The sequence below is a fragment of the Mustelus asterias genome, chromosome 7, assembly GCF_964213995.1.
Source record: "Mustelus asterias chromosome 7, sMusAst1.hap1.1, whole genome shotgun sequence".
NCBI lineage: Eukaryota > Metazoa > Chordata > Chondrichthyes > Carcharhiniformes > Triakidae > Mustelus > Mustelus asterias.
In genome coordinates this window covers 19,601,784-19,628,858 of record NC_135807.1, presented here as the reverse complement: position 1 = coordinate 19,628,858, position 27,075 = coordinate 19,601,784, and the positions used below count along the sequence as shown (strand labels likewise).

Here is a 27,075-nt window from a genome sequence, read left to right as displayed (position 1 = left end):
TACCATTCAAATATAACTCAATATCTTGAAGGACCATTTCCCAGCAAAAGAATCAGCATCTAAAAGTTCCCTGGTACGATAACGCTTTGTTACTACCCAGCAAATTTAAAAATATAAATCAGAATTTTTGACCAATATTTCACAGAGGGAAAATATATATTTTTTACATGTTGAGGCTTTTAAAGCAAATTGTCTTCAGGGGAGTCGAGAAAGACATTGCGACAACAGGCAGTTAAAATATTAATCAGATGTGCTTTGATGTTCTTACCCGACAGACTAACGAACAAACGACTGATTTATTTGTCTCATCACTTACAAATACTTTGTATTGGGAAAACTCTTCTTAAGTTTAAGTTTTTAAAAGTTTATTTATTGTGACAAGTAGGCTTACATTAACACTGCAATGAAGTTACTGCAAAAATCCCCTAGTCACCACACTCCGGTGCCCGTTCAGGTACACTGAGGGAGAATTTAGCATGGCCAATACACCTAACCAGCACATCTTTGAACTGTGGGAGGAAACCGGAGCACCCGGAGAAAACCCGCACAGACACGGGGAGAACGTACAGACTCTACTCAGACAGTGACCCAAGCCGGGAATTGAACCCAGGTCCCTGACGCTCTGAGGCAGCAATGCTAACCACTGAGCCACCATGCCACTGGGATTCTACTCAATGTCCCACTGCTATAGGGACATGCAGCATGTCTATTATTTTTGTATTCTTTCCAATCACAAGTGTTGCTCTCCACATTCACTTGTTGTGAAGCACAGCAGCTTAAAAAATCACATCTATCCTTATCTCACTGGGTACTTGTTCTACCTTTACTTTAAAATGTGAACAACGTGACCATCCAGGTTCAGATCACAAGGGTTATTGCAGCCTTTGGTTATGCAATATAACAGCTAAATGTTTGCAAGATGGGCACGCTTCTACAGTGTATGAGAGACCACATTAAACCACATTCTGGTGTAACAGGCACCACCCTCTCCAGGGGAGTAGCGAACTCAAGGCCCTGAACTTGTAACAATTCTCCACACCACTTCTTTTGACATTGTGTCATCCTTTATACTTGCTGAAAGTGTATGCTCACCTGTACATAGTCTTTCGGGCAACGTTGTATGTGGCTCTGATCTGCAGGCGAGTTACATTTACGAGAACCATCATGAGTTGATCTCGGTCTATTGCATTATTGGTGTTCATGTCCATAAAGTTCTCGGGTAGAAATCGAACGGCAACCAATTGTTCTTCGTACGGCTGGAGCAGGAGACCTTCAATCCCTGTACTCAGCGTTCGACCACTACCCTGAATGATCAAAATGTGCACAGTCAGCTTATACAATGAATGAGAGCATCTTCTGCATTGCAATGGGAAAATATTATAGTCCGGTCAGAACGACACAATGATTACATGAATCATTATACAATAACATAAAGCTTTAAACAGGAAAACGGCAACAAACTCTTGCAATGTGTGGAAGTGTAACAGCTACCTTGCATGCAGCAAGACCCCAGGAGCAACATGGAGATGAATGGCCAGTTAATTTATTCTTCATAGGGGCCATGAAACAATGTCAGCCCAGAGACTGGAAGGAATAGTTTCATGAGGTTTTTTTTCCATTGATGTGAATCACTGCAGCACACAATTTTACACCTCTCCTGAAGGCTCTGACAATGCAAACACCTCCTTCATATTGCAATGCAGTACAAGGTTAGATTATGGAATTATAGAATCCCTATAGTGCAGAAAGAGGCCATTCAGCCCATCGAGTCTGCACCAACCACAATCCCACCCAGGCCCTATCCTCATAACCCCATTCATTTACCCTAGCTCGCTCTCCTGACACTAAGGGGAAATTTAGCATGGCCAATCCACCTAACCCGCACATCTTTGAACTGTGGGAGGCAACCCACGCAGACGCAAGGAGAACGTGCAAACTCCACACAGTGACCCAAGCTGGGAATCGAACCTGTGACCCTGGCGCTGTGAGGCAGCAGTGCTAACCACTGCGCCACCGTGCTGCCCTGTAGCTTACAGCACTTGAGGTGCAGGTCCAGGTACTTTTTAAAAGAGTTTAGGGTCTCTGCCTCCACCACCAACTCGGCCAGCGAATTCCATCACCCTCTGCATAAAAAAGTTCTTCCTCACGTCCCCTCTACACCTACTGCCGCTTATCTTGAATGTATGTCCCCTGGTTCTAGAATTCTCCACCAAGGGAAACAATTTTATCCTTTCCATCCTGTCTCTTCCCCTCATAATTTTGTTCACCTCTATCAAGTCACCCCTCAGCCTTCATTATTCCAAGGAAAATAACCCCAGCCTATCCAATCTCTCCTCTTGGCTACACTTTCCTAGCGCTGGCAACATTCTTGTAAACCCGTTCCGCACTCTCCCCAGAGCAATTCTGCCCTTCCTGTAATATGGTGACCAGTACAAAGAAATACGGACAATGGCTACCTTGGCGTCGTTGTGAGTTAGTCAAACCAAAGTGGTGCAAAAAAGTGAAGGTCGCAGAAAGATTTTTTGCAAGATAGTCTCTTTGGCAGGCAAAAGATCTTGGCAGCCAAATCTGTACTGGAGACAACACTCAGATACTATGATGATGTTGAGTTTCGACATGATCTCGGCACAGGAGTGTGGGACATGGGAGTGGCACGGTGGCACAGTGGTTAGCACTGCTGCCTCACAGCCCCAGGAACCCGGGTTCAATTCCCAGCTTGGGTCACTATCTGTGTGGAGTTTGCACGTTCTCCCCATGTCTGCGTGGGTTTCCTCTGGTTTCCTCCCACGGTCCAAAGGTATGCTGGTTAGTTGATTAGCCATGCTAAATTACCATTTAGTGTCCTGGGATGTGTAGGTTAGCGGGGTAAATGTGTGGGGTTGTGGGGACAGGGCCTGGGGTGAGATTGTTGTTGGTGCAGACTCGATGGGCTGAATGGCCTCCTTTTTCACTGTAGGGATTCTATGATTCGAGGAGGAACATATTTCTCCCCTTGCAAATGGAAGCCAATAAGTCAGGATGAATGTAAAAGTTACTTTAATGTTGGCAAATGAAGCAAAACGTGCTCTGTGAGATAATCTTGACCAATTTAAGTCTGTTAAATGTTACTCTTTACCCTCTTAATCAATGCTAATTGGATTAAATCACTCAGGGTCACTCTCTGTAAGATGGCAGCACCTGAAATGAGTGGAGCTAAGTGACTTATTTCAATATAAACCTTGCTGGTTAACAAAAGGGAGAGGGGAGAGTTGCAAAGGAAGTCAGGGGAGGAGGGATTGGCGATAGCCCACACCTCAGAGAAAGCTGAATTAACTTTCAAACATCCTCACTACTGAATCTGGAGCATGACAATACAGGCAATGGAGGAGCTATTGTACCATAGACTCCCAACAGTGCAGAAGGAGGTTATTCGGCCCATCAACTCCACACTAACTCCCTGATGGAGTATCTTACCCAGGCATTAGCCCTGTAACCTTATATATTTACCCTGCCAATCCCCCTAACCTACACATTTTGGGACATTAAGGAGCAATTTAGCACGGCCAATCCACCTAACCCGCAAATCTTTGGACTGTGGGAGGAAGCCGGAGCACCTGGAGAAAACCCACGCCGACACGGGGAGAATGTGCAGACTCCACACAGTCACCCAAGGCTGGAATCGAACCTAGGTGCTGTGAGGCAGCAGTGCTAACACTGTTCCACCATGCCGCCCACAGTTTATTGACAGTCAGAGTCATCCGAACAACCTGAATAGCAAAGCATGGGTTTAACATAAACAGAAAATGCTGGGAAATCTCAGCAGCTCTGACAGCACCTGTGGAGAGAGAATAGAGCCAACGTTTCGAGTCTGGATGACCCTTCATCAGAGCTCATAGCTCTTATCATGGGTTTAACATCCTAGCTGACAGACAGCGTGTCCGATTCTGACTCCGAGGGGCAAATTTTCCCGTTTCGCTCGCTATGGGAATTGTAGCGGGTGAGGGACGGACCATGGAAAGGTCCATTGACCTCGAGTGGGATTTTCCTGGTCTTGGGGCGAGCGCGGCCGGAAAATCCTGCCCAGAATCTCCCGAGTATTGCCGAGGTTAGGTGCTGAATTCTTTTCGTGGGGGCTGTAACCCATAACTTTGGGGCTGAAAAGCAAACTCTACGTCATAAAAAATGATCATAAGTGAGCAACTATAATGAAAATAATCCAACTGTGCATTTTGGGTGACAAAGCAAGTTGCTTTCATTGCTCATGTCATCGTTTGAACCCCTTGATGAGACTTTGCTCTTGTAATTAGTCCTGTTTAGCCAGCGTGCTATCTGTAATCTAATCAAGGGCTTCAGTTCAATAAATCGCAAGAGGGAATTTAATCAATTTACAGCAATTAATCCCCGAGATTAGATTACAGTCTCGCAAGTCACCAGTGTTTGTGTTATTTTGCTAATTCCGGCGTTCAGGCAGTTTCTCTGCCCCTGCCAGCTATCAGTATGCTCCAAGTGTTTGGCGCTCAATAATGTTTATGAAAGGACATTAAAGCCTTCCGGCATCAACAAAGGGGGTGTTAATGAGATTCACCACATGAGAGTTTACCAGGATTAAGCAGGCTGTTATTGTAAATGATTAACTATGTAAATCCTACGGGTTCACTTTTGCTTAATAAGATAATTCTGTATATGAATTACTGCGACAATAAAAACTACACTTCAAACTGTGTCCAATTTACTTCCCGGATGTGAGAATGTTTTACATGAAGTAAAACTGTAAACATATTTGGGGCGGCACGGTAGCACAGTGGTTAGCACTGCTGCTTCGCAGCTCCAGGGACCTGGGTTCGAATCCCGGCTCGGGTCGCTGTCTGTGTGGAGTTTGCACATTCTCCCCATGTCTGCGTAGGTTTGCTCCGGTTTCCTCCCACAGTCCAAAGATGTGCGGGCTAGGTTGATTGGCCATTCTAAATTGCCCCTTAGTGTCCCGGGATGCATAGGTTAGTGGGTGGATATGTGGATAGGGACTGGGTGGGATTGTGGTTGGTGCAGACTCGATGGGCTGAATGGCCTCTTTCTGCACTGTAGTAGTCTATGATGATGATATTTGGTACCTCCGTGGAACATGGTAATTGCATGATCCCGTGTTTCTGGGAATGTAGTCATGCTTCTCGACAGTGTGGCGACACAGTGGTGAGCACTGCTGCCTCACAGCACCGGTGACCTGGGTTAGAAACATAGAAACTAGAAGCAGGAGTAGGTCATTCGGCCCTTCGAGCCTGCTCCGCCATTCATTATGATCATGGTTGATCATCAAATTCAATATCCTGTTCCCACCTTCCCCCATATCCCTTTAGCCCCAAGAGCTAGATCAAATTTCTTCTTGAAATCACACAACGTTTTGACCTCAACTACATTCTGTGGTGGTGAATTCCACACATTCACCCTCTGGGTGAAGAAATTTCTCCTCACCTCAGTTCTAAATGGTTTACCCCTTATCCTCAAACAATGACCCCTAGTTCTGGATTCCCCCACCATCAGGAACATTCTTTCTGAATCTACCCTGTCTAACCCTGTTAAAATTTTACAAGTTTCTATGAGTTTCCCTCTCACTCTTCTAAACTCTGGTGAATATAAATAACCCTTACCGACTTAAAGTCTCTCCTCATATGACAGACCTGCCATCCCAGGGATCCCAGCCTGGTAAACCTTCGCTGGACTCCTTCTATTGCAAGGACATCCTTCCTCAGATAAGGACACCAAAACTGCACACAATACTCTAGGTGTGGCCTCACTAATGCCCTGTACAATTGCAGCAGAACATTCCTATCCCTATACTCAAATCCTCTCGCTATGAAGGCCAACATTCTATTTGCCTTCTTTATTGCTTGCTGTACCTGCGCGCTTACTTTCAGCGACTGATGCACTGATGCAAGGTCTCATTGAGTATCCACCTCCCTCAATTTACACCCATTCACCGGTTCGATTCCGGCATTGGGTGACTATCTGTGTGGGGTCTGCATGTTCTCCCCGTGTCTGTGTGGGTTTCCTCCGGGTGCCCTGGTTTCCTCCCACGGTCCAAAGATGTGCAGGTTAGGTGGATTGACCATGCTAAATTGCCCATTAGTGCCCTAAGATGTGTGGGTTAGATGGATTAGCCATGGGAAGTTTGTGGGGTTATGGGGATAGGGTGGAGGAGAGGGCCTAGGTAGAGTCATAGAGGTTGACAGCATGGAAACAGGTCCTTCGGCCCTACTTGTCCATGCCGCCGTTTTTTTTAAACCACCAAGCTAGTTCCAATTGCCCGCCTTTGGCCCATATCCCTCTATACCCATGTAACTGTCTAAATGCTTTCCAAAAGACAAAATTGTACCCGCTTTCACTACTACCTCTGGCAGCTTGTTCCAGACACTCACCACCCTCTGTGTGAAAAGACTGTCCTTCTGGACAATTTGGATGTCTCCCCTCTCTCCTTAAACCTATGCCCTCTAGTTTTAGACTCCCACATTCCAAATATGTGTAGGTTAGGTGGACTGACCATGCTAAATTGCCCCTTAGTGTCCCAAGATGTGTGGGTTAGATGGATTAGCCATGGGGAAATTTATGGGGTTATGGGGATAGGATGGGGGAGAGGGCCTAGGTAGAGTCATAGAGATTTACAGCATGGAAAGCTTTAGACCTTTGGGAAAAGATATTGACTATCTCACTGATCTATGCCCCTCATTATTTTATAGACCTCTATAAGATCACCCCTAAGCCTCCTACACTCCAGGGAAAAAGGTCCCAGTCTATCCAGCCTCACCTTATAACTTATAACTCAAGATGCTCTGCCAGACAGTTGGTGCTGACTCGATGGACCGAATGGCTTCTTCTGCACTGTGGGGAGTCTTTGAGACCTGGGCACTTCTCAGCCTTTTGGCCAAGGTCAAGTCAAGCCCAAGATGGGGTGCAATGCCTTATCTTATCAGCTTGAATCTTGTTTGTCTCTTTTGTGGGGACCATGAATTGGATTCAATTTTAATTTGGTTTTTGGAAGAAGCAAAGATTGGATTTGGCATCGTCCGATCCATTCTGAGCACTGGCTTTGTAACTTTAAGGATGGAGTAAAATTTTTTAATAAAAACTATGTTTTAGCGCTATCTCCACCCCATACCCGTTGATGTCTGGTTCTCCATTCTGTCCTGAGTCACCCTTCAAATGTCAGTCAGCTTAACTGCACCCAGTGAGTGTGTGTGCAATGTGCACAGGCCTCCGGCCCCATGGTTTGGGAGCTGTCTCACGGTGCAATCAGTTTAATTGAATTGGTTATTGCTTGCAGCCTCCTTACCTCAATAATGACATCGATATTGGAGGTCAGCTCATTCTCAGTGCTTTCCATTGGAAAATCATACAACACAGTGAACTTCAGATAGCCTCCATAGGCAGTCAACTGGGAAGAAAGAGAAAAGAAGGACTTGCATTTATATAGCAGCTTTCACAACAACAAGTGAGGACTACTGAAAGGAGAGGAATGTTGCCAAAGTTTTTTGTCTTGCACTCATCAGGACAAACACAAGAATGCCAAATTTCAAATGATCACAACGAACTATAGTACAGGAGGAAAGGATGCTGACTTGTTGGCAAGTTGGCCCTGATTGGCCCAGGCATCGTCATGGAGAGAGCAATGGGGAATTGTAGCTTCCCTAAGCTCCCGGGCAATTCAAAAAAGGCATAAGGCTTGAATATGCCCCTTTGTCTGCAGAGAATGGGTCCCTGTGTACGAATGTACACCACTTCCCTGTAAAACAGAAGGGACATGTTCAAACCTTGCGTCTTTCTGAATTGCCTGGGAGCTTGGGGAGCCTATATTTCCCTGCTGTTTTCTCCATAGCAACCTCATTTACAACCCCTTTTTAAAAAAAATACATCGCTTTACCTTATTACCCAAATATGATTTTGGTGCAGTCCAGTAATACAAAGGCGGCAGAGACTTCCTGTCTTCAGTGTTGTTAATGCTCATGTGGCTGCGGTCAGCCGACAGACTGTGAGAGGGTTGCACCCGCCTTATACCCTGGCCGTCAGTCACTTGCCATCTATTAACATCCATGACCTTCAAAATAAAAATGTCATTTGTGCAGTATTTGTCTTGCATCATTAGGTTTAAGCTGTTGCTGCACAGTACAAATCTAACTAATGCCATTCATCAATGGGTCGAAAATGCTGAAGAAAATTACATACAAATTAAATGATAACCAATATTGGATTGCCACTATAGTATTCTCATTTACAACAAAGTACTTAACTACTGTACAAAATGCTGCATTAACAGACAGGCTGGTGGGGGGGGGGGGGGGGGGGGGGGGTGTGTGGAGCTGGAAGGAATAATCATTTTCATGCGCTTGTGAAAAAACAATATTCAAACTTGGAACATGCCTGAGTTGCAGATCTCTCCGTCTGACAGAGGGTGGCACGGTGGCACAGTGGTTAGCGCTGCTGCCTCACAGCGCCAGGGACCCGGGTTCAATTCCGGCCTCGGGTGACTGTGTGGAGTTTGCACATTCTCCCTGTGTCTGCATCCTTCAGGTGCTCCGGTTTCTTCCCACAGCCCAAAGATGTGCGGGTTAGGTTGATTGGCCATGCTAAATTGCCCCTTAGTGTCAGCGGGGTAAATATGTGGGGGTACGGTGTGAGGGCCTGGGTGGGATTGTTGTCGATGGGCCGATTGGCCTCCTTCTGCACTGTAGGGATTCTATTTTTAAATCTGCAACTCAAATACTTTTATTTTTTTAAGAGGTGCAGGCAGGAGACTTACCCAATCATTGAAGCAGCGAATTAAAATAAGGGAAGCCCTGACCTCTGTTTCCTGAGAGATCTGATTTAAATGGTACGCTTGATTTGTCTGACATAAAACTTATAGAGTCAGAGTCATGGAGGTTTACAGCATGGAAACAGGCCCTTCGGCCCAACTTGTCCATGCCGCCCAGTTTTTACCACTAAGCCAGTCCCAATTGCCCGCATTTGGCCCATATCCCTCTATACCCATCTTACCCATGTAGCTGTCTAACTGCTTTTTAAGAGACAAAATTGTACCCGCCTCTACTACTGCCTCTGGAAGCTTGTTCCAGACACTCACCACCCTCTGTGTGAAAAAATTGCCCCTCTGGACCCTTTTGTATCTCTCCCCTTTCACCTTAAACCTATGCTCTCTAGTTTTATACTCCCCTACTTATGGGAAAAGATGTTTACTATCTACCGTATCTATGCCCCTCATTATTTTATAGACCTCTGTAAGATCACCCCTAAGTCTCCTACGCTCCAGGGAAAAAGTCCCAGTCTATCCAGCCTCTCCTGATAACTCAAACCATCAAGTCTCGGTCACATCCCAGTAAATCTTTTCTGCACTCTTTCTAGTTTAATAATATCCTTTCTATAATAGGGTGACTAGAACTGTACCCAATATTCCAAGTATGGCCTTACCAATGTCTTGTACAACTTCAACAAGACATACCAACTCCTGTTTTCAATGTTCTGACCAATGAAACCAAGCATGCCGAATGCCTCCTTCACCACTCTGTGACTCCACTTTCAAGGAGCTATGAACCTGTGCTCCTAGATCTCTTTGTTCTATAACTCTCCCCAACACCCTACCATTAACTGAGTAGGTGCTGCCCCGATTCGATCTATCAAAAATGCATCACCTCCCATTTATCTAAATTAAACTCCATCTGCCATTCATCAGTCCAATTGATCAAGATTCCGTTGCAACCCTAGATAATCTTCTTCACTGTTGACTGTGCCACCAATCTTGGTGTCATCTGCAAACTTACTAACCATGCCTCCTAAATTCTCATCCAAATCATTAATATAAATGACAAATAACAGTGGACCCAGTACCGATCCCTGAGGCAGCGGTGCTAACCACTGTGCCGCCCACGAACAGGAATCAGGAAGGATTATGGGGCTGCCGGAGTTATAGAGAGAGGGAGGGGTGAGGCAATGGTGGGATTTGAAAACAATGATGAGAATTTTAAAACCAGGATGTTGCTTTACCGGGAGCCAGTGTAGGTTGGTGAGCACAGGGATGATAGGGGAAAGGGGTCTAGCCGCCACTTGAGGCACAGGCTGGATTAATCTTGATGGCCTCAAAAACAGAAGAGGTGCTGGCTCTGAATTCCCGACTGGATTTTCCCGGTGCTTATCTTATATTCTCTGATTTTTGTTTCTTCTCCACAAGAGGAAACATCCACCCTATCAAAACCGTTCATAATTTCAAAGGCCTCTACTAGCCCACCCCTCAACCTTCTTTTCTCCATCATTCTCGTGGCTAATTGTGGCTGTTAAAGAACAAGGGGAATTTTATTTATCTGTACATTGGATGATTAAAATGCTGAAAGACGAAGGAAAGTAAGGAGTTTCACTGACTTGAAAAGGAACGTGTCAAGGAGAGGTGATGGCCTAGTGGTATTATCACCAGACTATTAATCCAGAAACTCAGCTAATGCTCTGGGTACCTGGATTCAAATACCGCCACATCAGCTGGTGGAATTTGAATTCAATAAAAAATATCTAGAATTAAGAACCTACAGATAGATGACCATGAAACCATTGCCGATCGTCGTAAAAACTCATCTGATTCACCAACCTCCCTAAGGGAAGGAAATCTGCCCGTCCTTATCTAGTTTGGTCTACATGTGGCTGCGGAGCCACAGCAATGTGGTTGACTCTTAACTGCTCTCAGGAAACTAGGGATGGGCAATAAATGCTGGCCAGCCAGCAACACCCACGTCCCACGAATAAATAAAAAAAAGATTTGGAGACGGTGCGGCCAATTTTATTGAAGCAGTAAAAAAAAATTACATCAACAATTAAGATTTGCAAATTCTGATTTGAGAATAAAAATTTATTCATTGTAAGGTATATTTTAAAGATAAATACTTTTGCATGGTGTTCATATTGCTGCCCACTCATCATGCAATCACTGCATGGCACATTAGCAAACTGGAGCCAATATCCATCCAGATTAAGTGAAACTTGCACTCGGATTAGGCGATTCCTAAAAGATGAAAACTCTTCCCTCCTGATTCCTGGCAGCTCAGTACTTAATTCCGTCTCGCGATGAAGTGTTGACTTGCTTGGGGCCAAAGCCTGGTTCTAAACACTCTTGTCCATATATATATGAAGCCCAAGATCCCAGTGCAATGATTAAGAGAGGCTACCTCTCTTATAGACAGCAAAATGTTATAAAATTCATGCAGTGTTCTTCCGGCAAGCTTCACAGTTTAATGAGGGAGTTAAAAGATTGTACAGCCTTGCAAAGCGGCCGACAACTATAAACACAGAGCGGATTTAATAATGTACAGCAGAGCGACAGCTAACAAACCTGAGCCAGCCATGTTTTAAAAAGCTTCCAAAAGCAGTATGGATCTAAACTATCCCTTGCGCTGTTCTACTAACACATGGTACACAATCTATGCTGGACTAATAATGGTTTCCAAAGCACCCACTTTCATCTTTTTCCAACTTCAATTCCACAGGGAGAAGTTTTAGGGAAATGTAAGCAAAACAGACAGAGGCACATCATGAACCAGTGTAATACTCACCTGTGTAATGGACCAGGAAATACTTTCGCAGACACCAGAGAGCCCAAAGCAGAAACATTCTGTGCAACCCTCAGGATTCCTTGCTTGCAGGTTGTAGAATCCCGACTTACACAGGTTACAGTTCTCTCCCTCCACGTTGCTCTGTAATTCAAGATTGTGTTATTAGGAGTCTGAGAATGAATGAATGAATGAAGGCAGTATGTTATACAATTTATCCCCCATGCTTGTAATAACTAGTACCATTTGTAACCTCAATAGCCACCGGTAAAAACAAAGTATCATTCATTCTTACAATGTACCCAGGAACACCCATTAAAACTATGCACAGAGAGGGTTAAGTGTCGTTACACTAATATTTCAGACAGTAAGTTCGACACTTGTGGACTCAAAATCAAGAGACACTAAGGAGTCTCACAACACCAGGTTAAAGTCCAAAGGTTTATTTAGAGGAAGGAACAGCGCTCCGAAAGCTCATGATTCTAAATAAACCTGTTGGACTTTAACCTGGTGTTGTGAGACTTCTTACTGTGCCCACCCCAGTCCAACGCCGGCATCTCCACATCAACAAAATCAAGAGATACAAGGTTCAGTAGAAATTTGTCCTCAGGCCTTATCTGGACAATTGTGGGTGGTTCATACTGCTCATGTGTAACGTAAAGTTTATTTATTCATCACAACTAGGCTTACAACTTGGGTGGCACGGTAGCACAGTGGTTAGCACTGCTGCTTCACAGCTCCAGGGACCTGGGTTCGATTCCCGGCTTGGGTCACTGTCTGTGTGGAGTTTGCACATTCTCCTCGTGTCTGCGTGGGTTTCTTCCGGGTGCTCTGGTTTCCTCCCACAGTCCAAAGATGTGCGGGTTAGGTTGATTGGCCATGCTAAAATTGCCCCTTAGTGTCCTGAGATGCGTAGGTTAGAGGGATTAGTAAAATATGTAGGGATATGGGGGTAGGGCCTGGGTGGGATTGTGGTCAGTGCAGACTCGATGGGCCGAATGGCCTCTTTCTGTACTGTAGGGTTTCTATGATTTCTATGATTACATTAACACTGCAATGAAGTTACTGTGAAAATTCCCATTGTCCTTGCGACAGGGATGAGCATTATTGGGTTGTCTGCCTCACTGGCACTGACCCTCAGGCAAAGAAAGACTTTCCAATTATATAGCTCATTATAAGATCACAGGACATCCCAAAGCACTCGACAGCTGCAGAAGTAGTCACTGCTGCAGCGTGGGAAAATGCAGCAGCCAATTTGAGCACAGCACGCTCCCACAAATACCTCTTGAACAGCTACTTCTTAATCAATTGGCTGAAGGATATATACTGTTGGTGACATTCCCCTATTGCTCTGCCATAGGATCTCTGCATTCACCTACAGGTGCAGATGGGACCTCAGTTTGAAGTCTCTTTGAAATGGCAGCGCCTATGACAGTGCGGCACTCCCTCAGTACTGTACACTAGCATCAGCCTAAATGTTTTGCTTAAGTTGTCGGAGTGGGGCTTGAACCCGCTGAGTCAGAAGCAAGAGTGGGACAGAACCCAGGCTGATCCAGGAGGGGGTGAGGGTGCAATACTCGATGGGATAAAGTGTGTTAGTTACTAACTTTCTTCAGGCGAATGTGAGGACTTCAGAAGGACCTTGTGTCTGTCCCACTCACTAGTGACTGGTTTGAAAAGGGCGCCTCAAATTGAATAATTTAAAGGTGGGCCCTGTGGATTTAGGAGTTCAGCGCAGCCACAAACTTTGCCAGTTTTAAGTCTCTGACCTTTTACGAGATGGTGAAATATAATTAAATTGCGTTGGGAGAGGACTGATGACCTCTGGGCATTTCTAACATTTGCTGATTTATTGCACATTGCCAATAGAGTGGTGACATTTCACAAACATTTGTTTACAAATAAATCTAATCTCCTGACATTAACTGAGGCCAACCTTTGGAAAATCAACACTTTAATCTCTTCTCCTCTGCGATGCCCAGACTTTTCAAAAAGTGATTTCACAGGATGCGGGCGTTGCTCTGGCTAAAAGACAGCATTTATTGCCCACCCCTTACTGTCCTCAAGGGGGTGGTGGTGAGCCGTCTCCCAGAATTGCTGCTGGCCATATGGTGTAGGTACATCCACAATGCTGTTAGGGAGGATGTTTCAAGATTTTGAACCAGTGATAGTGAAGGAACAGGGAAACAGTTCCAAGTCAGGATGGTGTTGCCAAAGGAGCTTTGGTGAGTTCCTACAGTGCATCTTGCAAATGGTACACACTGCTGCCACTATGCGCCAGCGGTGGAAGGAGTGGATACTGAAGGTAGTGAATGGGGTGCCAATCAAGCGGGCTGCTTTGTCCCAGATAGAATCATAGAATTCCTACAGTGCAGAAGGAGGCCATTTGGCCCATCGAGCCTGCACCAACCACAAATCCCACCCAGGCCCTATTCCCGTAACCCCACATATTTACCCTGCTAATCCCCCTGACACTAGGGTAAATTTAGCATGGCCAATCAACCTAATCCACACATCTTTGGACTGTGGGAGGAAACTGGAGCACCCGACGGGAAACCCACGCAGACACGGGGAGAATGTGCAAACTCCACACAGAGAGTGACGTGGGGCTGGAATTGAACCCAGGTCCCTGGCGCTGTGAGGCAGGAGTGCTAACCAGAGTGCCACTGTGCCATCCAAATGGTGTCGAGCTTCTTGAGTGTTGTTGGAGCTGCACCCATCCAGGCAAGTGGGGAGTATTCCATCACACTCCTTACTTGTGCCTTGTAGATGGTGGACAGGCTACAGGGAGTCAGGAGGTGAGTTACTTGTCACAGTATTCCTAGCTTCTGGCTACTCTTGTAGCCATAGTATTTATATGGCAGACCCTCTCACCCTGCCTCTGGAGTTCAGCTCTTTTGTCCATATTTGGACCAAGGTTGTAATGAGGCTAGGAGCTGACTGGCTCTGGCCGAAACCAAACTGAACGTCAGTGATCAGGGTATTGCTGAATAAGTGCCGTTTGATAGCATTGTTAATGACCCCCTTCCCATCACTTTGCTGATGATTGGGAGTCGACTGATGGGGCAGTATTTGGCTGAGGTGGATTTGTCCTGTTTCTTGTGTATAGGACATACCTGGATCAGGTAGATGCCACTATTGTAGCTGTACTGGAACAGCACGGCTAGGAGAATGACAGAAGCACAACTCTTCAGGACTGCTGCAGGAATATTGTCAGGGCCCACTGCCTTTGCATTATCCAGTGCCTTGATATATAAAGTGAGTTGAACTGGCTGAAGACTGACATCTGTGATGCTGTGGACCTCCGGAGGAGGCAGAGATGGATCATCCACTCGGCACTTCTGGCTGAAGATTGTTGCCAGTGCTTCAGTCTTATCTTTTGCACTGGAGTGCTGGGCTCCTCTACCATTGAGGATGGGGATATTTGTGGAGCCTCCTCCTGCAATGAGTTGTTTAATTGTCCACCACCATTCAAAACTGGATGTGGCAGGACTGCCAAGCTTAAATCTGTCCATTGCCTGCTGCCTCTGCTGTTTGGCACACAAGTGGTCCTGTGTTACAGCTTAACCAGGTTGAGGCCTCATTATAAGGTATGCCTGGTGCTGCTCCTGGCATGCTCTCCTGCACTCTTCATTGAACCTCTTCAGGTTTTGGATTGGGATAACTGAGCAGTTCCAAACTATTCCCTTTTAAATGATTGCCCCAAGGTTCCTGGTTTTGGAGAGGGAGTGAGTAGCAGTTACAATGTTAGGGAGGGGAGAGGGCAGGGTGAAAGAATCAATCGTTTTTCAATTTGACTTTGAAATTCTGTCTGGGAAGAGAGCAAGATTGATGGATCTTCCAGCCGTTTGCCCGTGTCTAAGGGCATGTCGTGCAAATTCCTGGCCCTTCCACCACCAATGCTCAGTAGCAGCAGTGTGTACTATCTACAAGATGCACAGCAGCAATTCATCAAAGATCCTCCGACTGCAATTTCCAAACCCATGACCACTTCCATCTCGAAGGCCAAGGGCAGCTGATACATGGGAACACCGCCACCTGCAAGTTCCCCTCCAAGCCACTCACCATCCTGCCTTGGAAATATATCGCCGTTCCTTCGCAGTCGCTGGGTCAAAATGCTGGAATTCCCTCCCCAACGGCATTGTGGGTCAACCCACAGTATGTGGACTGCAGCGATTCAAGAAGGCAGCTCACCACCACCTTCTCAAGGGAAACTAGGGATGGGCAATAAATGCTGGCCTAGCCAGCGACGCCCATGTCTCACGAATGAATGCAGAAAATATCCCTGCCTGTGTTGCTTTCTGTTGAAGGGAATGTAGAAAGGATACATTATCATCACATGTCATCTACAAACCTTGCATTGGCAGGGTTCAGCACAAGGGTCATCATTAATGCTGCCGATTAAGCTGCAGTTACAGCGCATACATCTGGGAAAGCCTTTGTAACCCAAAGCACAGCGGTTACACGTTCTCCCAGCATAGCCGTCTCGACAGTGGCACTGGCCGGGGGAAAGACCTAATGCAAAAAGATTAATGACACAGTGAATCAATGTGCAGCACTCTCAGAGGAAAGCTTTGTAAAGCAAGGAAAACTGACACAGACCTCTTCTAAATTAAGTTACTTAACACAGGGCGCAGTGGTACTGTCGCTGGACCAGTAATCCAGCGTAATGCTCAGGGAACCTGGCTTCAGAATCCCACCACGGCTGATGGTGAAATTTATCCACCCTGAATCCTCAGATTGTGACCCCTGGTTCTGGACACAACCACCATCAGGAACATCCTTCCTGCATCTACCCTGTCTAGTCCTGTTAGAATTTTATAAACCTCTATGAGATCCCCCCCCCTCATTTGTCTGAACTCCAGCGAAAACAATCCCAACCCCGTCAATCTCTCTTCATACATCAGTCTCGCCATCCCCGGAATCAGCCTGTTAAACCTTCACTGCATTCCCTCGAGAGCAAGAGCATCCTTCCTCAGAAAAGGAGACCAAAACTGTACACAATACCTCTCGGTGTGGCCTCACCAAGCCTTGTATAATTGCAACAACTCATCCCTACTCCTGTACTTGAAACCTCTCGCAATGAAGATCTGGAATTAAAAGTCCAATAACGACCATGCAATCATTGTCGATTGCTGCAAAAACCCATCTGGTTCACTTATGTCCTTTAGGAAGGAAATCTGTTGTCCTTATCTGCTCTGACCTATATGTGACTCTTAAAGTCCCTCAGGGATGGGCAATAAATGCCCGCCTAACCAGCAATGCCCACAAATAAAAAAAAACAGTGGCTGACAAAAATGTCGAATGGAAGCAGTAAAGATGGAGAGTGTGGAATAAGGTTTGGGTAGGTATTTGAGAGATTGGGCCATTGAACGCTTTGGTACCAGTCAAATAAAATTGCAGCTTTTTTCCCAGTTCTATACTTATTTGTATGACTTTTCCTAATTCTCTCCACATATCATGATCTATTGGTGAAGGTGAGCATGCAGGTGCAGCAGGCGGTAAAGAAGGCAAATGGTAAGTTGGCCTTCATAGCGAGAGTTTTGAGTACAGGAGCGGGGATCCGTTGTTGCAATTATACAGGGCCTTGGTGAGGTCACACCGAGAGTATTGTGTGCAGTTTTGGTCTCCTTTTCTGAGGAAGGATGTTCTTGCTCTTGAGGGAGTGCATCGTAGGTTTACCAGGCTGATTCTGGGGATGGAGGGACTGATGTATGTGGAGAGATTGACTCAGTTGAGATTGTTTTCACTGGAGTTCAGGCAAATGAGGGGGGATTTCATAGAGACTGATAAAATTCTAACAGGACTAGACAGGGTAGATGCAGGGAGAACATTCCCGATGGTGGGGGAGTCCAGAACCAAGAATCACAGTCTGAGGATTCAGGGTAGACCACCCAAAGAGTGATGAGCCTGTGGAATTCATTACCACAGGAAGTAGTTGATGCCAAAACATTGAACACATTCAAGAGGCGGCTGGATATCGCAGTTGGGGTGAATGGGATCAAAGGTTATGGGGAGGAAGCAGGATGAGGCTATTGAGTTAGACGATCAGCCATGATCGCGATGAATGGCGGAGCAGGCTCGATGGGCCAAATGGCCTCCTCCTGCTCCTATCCTCTATGTTTATATGTATCTATGTAATATATTGCTATTAAGTTAGGTCGCTTAATCAAATTCCCATCCACCACCTTAAACATTCACTCCCTCCACAGTGGCAGTAGTGTGTATCATATACATGATGCACTGCAGCAACTCAGCATCAACTCCCAATCTGGTGAGCTCTAACACCTGGAAGGACAAGGACAGCAGATGTATGGGAGCACCACCCACCTGCAAGTTCCACCCAAGCCACACACCATCCTGATTTGGAATTACAGTTCAGGACAGAATAAGTGGTCACTTAGGATAATTAAGAAAAGCTAGCATGGATTAATTAAGGAAAAATCATGTTGAACTAACTTGCTGGAATTTTTTGAAGAGGTAACAGAGAGGGTTGATAAGGGCAATGCTGTTGATGCAGTGTACATGGATTCTCAAAAGGCATTTGATACAGTGCCACACGACAGACTTGTGAGCAAAATTCTAGCTCATGGAATAAAATGGAAAGTAGGCATTCGGATAAGAAACTGGCTGAGAGACAGGAATCAGAGAATAGTGATAAATGATTATTTTGCAGATTGGAGAATCATCTGTAATGGAATCCCCAAGGAGTCCATGTTGGGATCCTTGCTCTTCCAGATATACAGGAACAAAGGAGCATAGGAATTAGGAGCAGAAGTAGGCAAATTCAGCCCTTCGAGCCTGCTCCGCCATTCAATCAGATCATGGCTGATCTCAAATCCACCTGTTCCCCATATCCCCTTATCCCTTATTAGAAATATATCTATCTCCCTCTTGAAACCATTCAATCATAGAATCATAGAAACCCTACAGTGCAGAAAGAGGCCATCTGGCCCATCGAGTCTGCACCGACCACAATCCCCCCAGGCCCTACCCCCATATCCCTACACATTTACCCGCTAATCTCTCTAACCTACGCATCTCAGGACACTAAGGGGCAATTTTAGCATGGCCAATCAACCTAACCCGCACATCTTTGGACTGTGGGAGGAAACCGGAGCACCCGGAGAAAACCCACGCAGACACGAGGAGAATGTGAAAACTCCACACAGACAGTGACCCAAGCCGGGAATCGAACCCAGGTCCCTGGAGCTGTGAAGCAGCAGTGCTAACCACTGTGCTACCGTGCCGCCAATGATTCAGACTCCACCACGCTATGGGGCAGCGAATTCTACACATTCACCACCCTCTGTGAGAAGTAGTTGCTCCTCATCTCAGTTTTAAATCTATCGCCTCTCAACCTATACCTGTGACCTCTTGTTCGGGATTGCCCCATAAGAGGAAACATTGGTCGACATTTACTTTATCTATCCCTTTCAAAATTTTATATACCTCGATCAGATTTCTTCTCATCCTCCAGCCCAACCTATCCAACTGCTCCTCGTATGACAACTCTTTATAGATATATATTAATGATCCAGACTGTGGTGTTCACAGAATGCAAAATTCACAGATGATACAATGATTAGAAACATTGTCGACTATGATGGTGATAGTTTTGAACTTCAAAAAGACATAGACATGTCGGTGGATTGGGCAGGCAAGTGTCAGATGAAGTACAGTGTAGGGAAGTGTGACATGATGCACTCTGGAAGGAAAAACATGGTGAGACAATACAAAATGATGGGGGAAACTCTAAAGGAGTTAATATGTGCAATTGCGGGAGTAGGGCCTGGGTGGGATTGTGAAACCAAAAGGGAAAATGCTGGAAAATCTCAGCAGGTTTGGCAGCATCTGTAAGGAGAGAAAAGAGCTGATGTTTCAAGTCCAGATGACCCTTTGTCAAATCCCTGGGTGGGATTGCGGTTGGTGCAGACTCGATGGGCCGAATGGCCTCCTTCTGCACTGTAGGAATTCAATTGTCGGAAAAACCCATCTGGTTCACTAATGCCCTTTAGGGAAGGGAATCTGCCGTCCTTTCCTGGTCTGGCCTACATGTGACTCCAGAGCCACAGCAATGTGGTTGACTCTCAACTGCTCTCCAAGGGCGACTAGGGATGGGCAATGAATGCTGGCCAACCAGCAATGTCCATGTTCCACGATTGAATAAAAGAAAGACTGCTGCAGTCGGTGCGTGTAGGTACACCCTCACTGCAGGAGGTTCTGGGATTTTGACCTAGCGACGGCAAAGGATTGGCAATCTCAGAATCACCGAAATGTGATGTTATTCACTTTGGTAGCAATAATGGGAAGACAGATTCTTACTTGAATGGGTATAAATTGAGAGAGGTGGATACTCAGCGAGACGTTGGTGTCCTTGTGCATCTGTTGCTGAAAGTAAGCACGCAGGTACAGCAGACAGTAAAGAAGGCAAATGATATGTTGGACTTCATAGCAGTCTTTCTTTTATTCAATCGTGGAACATGGGCATTGCTGGTTGGCCAGCATTCATTGCCCATCCCTAGTCGCCCTTGGAGAGCAGTTGAGAGTCAACCACATTGCTGTGGCTCTGGAGTCACATGTAGGCCAGACCAGGAAAGGACGGCAGATTCCCTTCCCTAAAGGGCATTAGTGAACCAAATGGGTTTCCCGACAATTGACAAGGGTTTCATGGTCATCAGAAGATTCTTAATTCCAGATATTTTTTATTGAATTCAAATTTCACCAGCTGCCGTGGTGGGATTCGAACCCGGGTCCCCAAAACATTAGTTGAGTTTCAGCATTAAGAGTCAAGTGATAATACCACTAGGCCATCAGCTCCCATTGGTCAGCTCACCACCAATTTCTTAAGGATAATTAGGGATGGGTAACAGATGCTGGCCTTGCTCATGACGCTCATGTCTCATGAAAGAATGATAAATGAAGGAAAGAAACCCCATTTTTAAATCAACTCACCAGATTCTTTGACAGTGTGATTGTCATCCTTCACACAGGTTGTGTTTATCGATCCTGCCTGGTCACAATCACATGGCAAACAAGGATCCCGATCAAAAGGGGAGACCTACAAATATATCAACATTAGAAGGGAGCCAAACTTCTCATTTTGGTACTTTACTTAATATTTAAATAGTTATTTATTTAATAACTTGCGTACAATCCTGACTGACAGCAAATCTGCCAATACATTTAAAAATAGTAAGAAAATATATGTTAATCAATCATAGAATCCCTATAATGCAGCAGGAGGCCATTAGGCCCATCGAGTCAGCATTGACAACAATCCCACCCAGGCCCTATCCCTATAACCCCATGTATTAACCCTAGCTAATCCCTCTGACACTAAGGGGCCAATGCCACCGTGCTGCCCCAAAATGCTATTTATAGTCTGAAAAAGGAGCGGCACGGTAGCACAGCGGTTAGCACTGTTGCCTCGCAGCGTCAGGGACCCGGGTTCAATTCCGGCCTTGGGTCACTGACTGTGCGGAGTTTGCACGTTCTCCCCGTGTCTGCATGAGTTTCCTCCGGGTGCTCCGGTTTCCTCCCACAGTCCAAAGATGTACGGGTTAGGTGGATTGCCCATGATAAATTGCCCCTTACTGACAGCGGGATCGACAGGGTAAAAACGTGGGGTTACGGGGAGAGGGCCTGGGTGGGATTGTTGTCGGTTCAGGCCCTCGATGGGCCGAGTGGCCTCCTTCTGCACATTAGGGTTTCTATGAAATACGTAGCTTTAATATCTCAACAGTGTTAGAAGACCGCAACTGGAAGAATAGTGAGTCGGCTGAGCGAGATGAAAGAATTCCCGCTTCTCGCAACAATAACCTTGTGCGGTCTGTAGAAGCCATCTGTACACGTCTCACAGTTGATGCCTGCCGTGTTGTTGGTGCAATTGACACATACACCGCCCCCGATGTACTGGCCTCGTGTGTTCAAACTCAGGCTGCGATCAGCCACAGTTTGGTCGTAGTAACAGTCCTCGGTTTTGTCATGACAGTTACACTCTGGTGAGGAAACAAAAACTGAGCGTAAATTGAGGGAAGCGTCTTCACTATCAGACTCAAATCTAAACCAATGGCTATTTTAATGCAACATGGCGTCTACCAAATCCAGATGTGAAAAATAACACCCAAATCGTTGTCTACTCAGCACAACGATTGCGTGCCAAACACACAGAACCAGTTGCTATAATCTTTACACAGCTTCAGGCTACATATTAGTAACACAATTCAAAAATTTTCTTTTTGGTGACTCACACATGCAGAAGGTAATAATTAGACTGCCATCGTTTTATATTCAAACTTAAAAATTACATAATACATTTATTTTTACTGTTAAATAAAGGCAAACTATACTTGTTTACTGAGGGACAAGGCATTGCGACACGGTGGCACAGTGGTTAGCACTGCTGCCTCACAGCAGGGACCTGGGTTCGATTCCCGGCCTCTGGTCACTGTCTGAGTGGAGTTTGTATGTTCGCCACCATGTCTGCGTGCGTTTCCTCCACGTGCTCCGGTTTCCCCCCACAGTCCAAAGATGTGTAGGTTGGATGGATTAGCCAAAGGAAATGTGGGGGCGGGGGGAGAGGGTAAGGTATTCTGCCAGAGCAGTCAGCACAGATTCGATGGGCTGAATGGCCCCTTCTGCACTGTAGGAATTCGATGACTCTAAGGAGTTGAGTCAGCCATAAATTGAACCTTCGTATTGCATCGAACTAGAAAGTACGACACATGTGGAGTTTTTGGCCCAACCATTGGCAGGGTTGTTGAGACAGTAAGAAGTTTAACAACACCAGGTTAAAGTCCAACAGGTTTATTTGGTAGCAAAAGCCACACAAGCTTTCGGAGCTCCAAGCCCCTTCTTCAGGTGAGTGGGAATTCTGTTCACAAACAGAGCATATAAAGACACAGACTCAATTTACATGAATAATGGTTGGAATGCGAATACTTACAACTAATCAAGTCTTTAAGAAACAAAACAACGTGAGTGGAGAGAGCATCAAGACAGGCTAAAAAGATGTGTATTGTCTCCAGACAAGACAGCCAGTGAAACTCTGCAGGTCCAGGCAACTGTGGGGGTTACAAATAGTGTGACATGAACCCAATATCCCGGTTGAGGCCGTCCTCGTGTGTGCGGAACTTGGCTATCAGTTTCTGCTCAGCGACTCTGCGCCGTCGTGTGTCGCGAAGGCCGCCTTGGAGAACGCTTACCCGAATATCAGAGGCCGAATGCCCGTGACCGCTGAAGTGCTCCCCAACAGGAAGAGAACAGTCTTGCCTGGTGATTGTCAAGCGGTTGAGAGCCAGAGATTGGCACCAATGCAATGTGAGGAAAAACATTCTTTAATGCAGCGAGCGGTTAGGATCTGGAATGCACTGCCTGAGAGTGAGACCGAGGCAGATTCAATCATGGCTTTCAAAAGGGAACTGGCTCATTAACTGAGGAGAAAATAATTTGCAATGACTGCCAGCATGGGCAGGGCTGGCCAAATGGCCTCCTCTGCTGTAACCATTCCATGATTCTATTCTGCATTGATGTTCACCACCCAACTAGCCTGCTCATCCCAATCCGCATGCAAACCTCACTGCAATATGCAAGTATTCCTTCCCCTGCCCTTCCCCCATGCCACCTCCCTCACCCACATTCCAACCAACCAAAAGGGGCCTTGACGACCTATCCTCTTGAGACCTTTGAACCCTTTCTCATGTCTGAATGGTGAGGCCTCGAGTTTTGTTTACATTGAGTCAACAAACTGCTGACAGTTACAGGCAATTTGCTGGCGAAGGTTGGGTGACTGCAACACCATCAATGATCTTCACGTGAGTCAAAGGTGAAAGAGCAATTGGGAATGGCAGGTGGATGAGGTAAGTTTGGAGTGGCCTGGATGAGGAGCGTGCCAATGGCGGGCGGGCTAACACCAGCCTGGATCCATTTATTTGCACATTCGACGGACCTACTGCTTCTTCCAATCATGGGCACAGTCTGGTGATTTTTCTGCCCTTATCAATATGGTGGCAGAAGGTGCACATCTGGCTTGTAGTGAGTGTGAGGGTGGGTTTAGCTCAGTTGGCTGGACAGCTGGTTAGTGAAGCAGAGCAAAGCCAACAACTTTGGTTCAATTCCCGTACCAACTGGGATTATTCACGAAGGCCCTGCCTTCTTAACCTTGCCCCTCGCCTGGGGTGTGGTGATCCTCAGGTTAAATCACCAGCAGTCTCTGCCTGTGGTCATCTGGGACTGTGGCAACTTTACCTTTAAAGTGAGTGTGCGCTTCCTGTCCTCCATATTGGCGGCATTTCACCACTCGGAAAGGGGCGTGGTGTGGCCGCTTCTCCTTCTATTAAGAGCATTTGGGAATATTTACTTACTCTCGCAGGTATTGTCAGAAGCAAAGGTTCCAGATCGCCACGGCTTCTGATGGTAACCAGGGCAACACTCACTGCAGCTCTCCCCACAGGTGTTGTGTTCACACTGGCACTGCAATCTCTAAAATACGTTTCAGAATAAAAAGGAAATGTTATTGTCTTGTGATCTCAAAAGTGTTCGACATTTCTGAGGAGAGGGCATTGCATACGATGTAATTAAAGAATTCCAGAGTATACATTAGTCTTTATTAACTTCGATCAGGCACCTGGCTCATGTAAAAAATCTCATATATTTATACTTAATAAAAGCCTGATGCTACCTACTCTCGCCTAAATGCAGTGATTTTATTGAGATTAGCTTGTTGTAATGACTTCAATCAGGGCCATTGAGGTTGGCCTATTGGAATATGAACTCCCTGATTAAGAAGTCACAAAAAGATGTCCCTGATTAAGAAGTCAATTAATGGGCCAATCAGGAAATCTTTGCCTTGTATTTAACCGGAAGTGTCAGCCCCTCTGGGACTCCTGGAGGTAGACTGCTAACTACCAGCACTCTGCGTACTGCTGTTGGAATTGTAAATAAAGGGATTTTGGTGAAGGGACTTCTGCCTCCGACGACTTATTACACTTATGTCAAAGGTCAGAGGTCAGCTGCACCAACATTGACCTCTCCTAACAGCTGGCCCTGGCCTGCCTGAGTCCACACTCCTGTCTCTGAATGGAGGATGGGGAAAAAAAATACACATTCTTATGCTGTTGATTCAACCCAGAAAACAAAGGTTCGAGCGAAAGGCAATGGCCAAGGTGAGGGAGGTGAAAGTTGGAATTTTAAGATGCTGCCAAATCGGCCCCATCCAAGAGCAACTTTTAAACATCTCAGTCTGATATTTGAGAGGTTTCACTGAAACTCAGATGACATTTTTATTACTTCAGCGTGTGGAGGGATTTGGGTCGACTCAGTGAAATCCGGATTAATAGCCCTAACAGGGGGGGCATCGGCTTCACCTTTCTGTTGAAAACAGGGGAGGAAAACCCTCCCCGTGATACTCTTCCTCAGAGATTAAAACATTTATTTCTTAGTGTCGGTAGACTCACATTAACAACGTTGCAGGGTTAATATAAACCTACTTGTGACACTAACAAATGAACTTAAACTGATACTCAGAATTACCTGCCTCACTCTCCCATGTAATTATTTTAAATTAATTTTAATTAGCAATCAGCTATTGCTGACATTGTCAGCTTCATGCGGTGAAGATGCTTTCTGTGACATTAGCAGAATTCATTTATTTATTTACTGGTGTCACAAGTAGGCTTACATTAACACTGCAATGAAGTTACTGTGAAAATCCCCTAGTCGCCTGGCGACTAGGGGATTTTCACAGTAACTTCATTGCAGTGTTAATGTAAGCCTACTTGTGACTAATAAATAAACTTTAACTTTAACATTGCACCCCCTCTCCCGCTGCCCCTGCTGCTCGCACTATCTTGTACCCCAACAGGGAATGTGGGATTTAAATGACTGGAATGACATGGGTTGTGTGGGGATGACATTCCCACCTCCAATCTCTGATGCTGTCCACCCCAGGCACTGCCATCTTTCGCCACTGACTCACTCCCAAGGATTAAAATGGCACGACAGCTCTTATCCCGCTTTATGGTTGCTTCCTCTCCTGTAGCCCGCAATACTTTTCACAGTATCCCAATACATGTGACAATGATAAATCAAATCAAATCAGTGGGTGGCCTGTTGTAATTCTGCAACATTTCCCTAGGTGGCAGCGGCAGGCTTTCCCTCTCCTGTGCTGCGCCCACACTCTACCCTGTGTAACTAAGGACCCCAAACCCAAGGAAATTGGGTTGCATGCTCACAATGAGATTAGTTCTAATCATATTATAACTAGCTCTATTACTGTGCTCACAGGGGAATAAATGTAGATTTACGGCAGGATTTAGGATGACATTTAAACCAAGTAATGCCAGCCCTGAAAACGACACATTTGGCACACATATTCACTGTCATCAGATCCTGGAGCTGTGGTAAATTCTGATGACTGCATAATGCCACACATGTATTAGTTTTTCAAGAGACTTAAAAATCTTGTTACGAACCATGAGTGCTTCATCCCACGGACAGCTGCGTGCATGACCGTAACAAATACACATGCCTCCAACAGAGATGTCCTTGATGGAGTAGTAATACTATGTAAGAAAATGAACCAAATGTGAATAGAAACTTCAGTGTGATCTGCAGCATTAAATTCCTAAATCCACAGGACGCTGAAATGTGGGCTTTACATTTACACAGTATGTGAAAATTAGTCGTCTTTTCAATAAAAACTGGGTTATGCTACGTAGGTCTCTAAATTAGTTACTGCAGCAAACTCAGGGCAGAATTTTGTCATCCCGCCCACCATGGGAATCGTAGCGGGCAGAGGGCTGACCACGGAAAGGTCTGTTGATCTCGGGCGGAATTTTCCGGTCTTGGGGCGAGCGCGGCCGGAAAATCCCGCCCTCAGTCTCTTTCTATCACTAGTTTACGAGTCAAATTAAGCAAATAGAAAGATCTGGCTTTGGACAAAGTTTCAAACACATGGAAAAAGGCATCCGCTTATAAACACTAAAACGAAGGAATAAGGACAATCCTTTCAACAAAGATATAAAAGGGCGGGATTTTCCAGCCACGCTCGCCCCAAGGCCAGAAAATCCTGCCCGAGGCCAACAGACCTTAGCATGACCCGTGTCCCGCCTGCTACGGGCAGGCAGGATGGGAAAATTCCAGTCAAAACGTTTGTCCCCCTTGTCAACCCAAAATAAGAAAGAAATGGCCTTTGAATGGCCCCATTTTCCTTACCCTACGGGTAACAATTGGGTCGACTTCCTTCGGGTCACGGAAGCCAAGGGTCATGAGGTCAGCATTGAGTGTCCTGATGCGCTGAAGGAGCAGGCGGATGTAGCGAGCCGAGGTAAATGCTAACAGAGTCGGGGAAGGGTCATCAGCACTGGGCCTGCCGTTGATCAGGGACGTGTGAATCTGCGGGATGGAGAAGACGGTATTGCGACTGTGAATTATATTGCTTCATTCAAGGCATTGTTAAAACACCACTGCGATATTCCACTCTCTCCTCGTGTGCCCTCGGTGCTCTCACAGGCCTTCGATTTTC

At 45.8% G+C, this 27,075-nt stretch overlaps 1 protein-coding gene across 1 annotated transcript in view; it reads right to left on the bottom strand.

Moving 5' to 3' along the window:
- Nucleotides 1–27,075, bottom strand: part of lama1 (laminin, alpha 1) — a 288,354-nt gene that overhangs the window by 190,533 nt on the left and 70,746 nt on the right. The window contains exons 6-15 of the mRNA XM_078216990.1: nt 26,766–26,945; nt 26,024–26,113; nt 23,915–24,032; nt 21,372–21,550; nt 20,505–20,610; nt 15,904–16,064; nt 11,553–11,693; nt 7,889–8,062; nt 7,301–7,402; nt 1,093–1,304 (exon numbers count right to left, since the gene is read on the bottom strand). Of these exons, the coding sequence (XP_078073116.1) occupies nt 1,093–1,304; nt 7,301–7,402; nt 7,889–8,062; nt 11,553–11,693; nt 15,904–16,064; nt 20,505–20,610; nt 21,372–21,550; nt 23,915–24,032; nt 26,024–26,113; nt 26,766–26,945 (1,463 nt within the window). The remainder of the gene's footprint in view (nt 1–1,092; nt 1,305–7,300; nt 7,403–7,888; nt 8,063–11,552; nt 11,694–15,903; nt 16,065–20,504; nt 20,611–21,371; nt 21,551–23,914; nt 24,033–26,023; nt 26,114–26,765; nt 26,946–27,075) is intronic.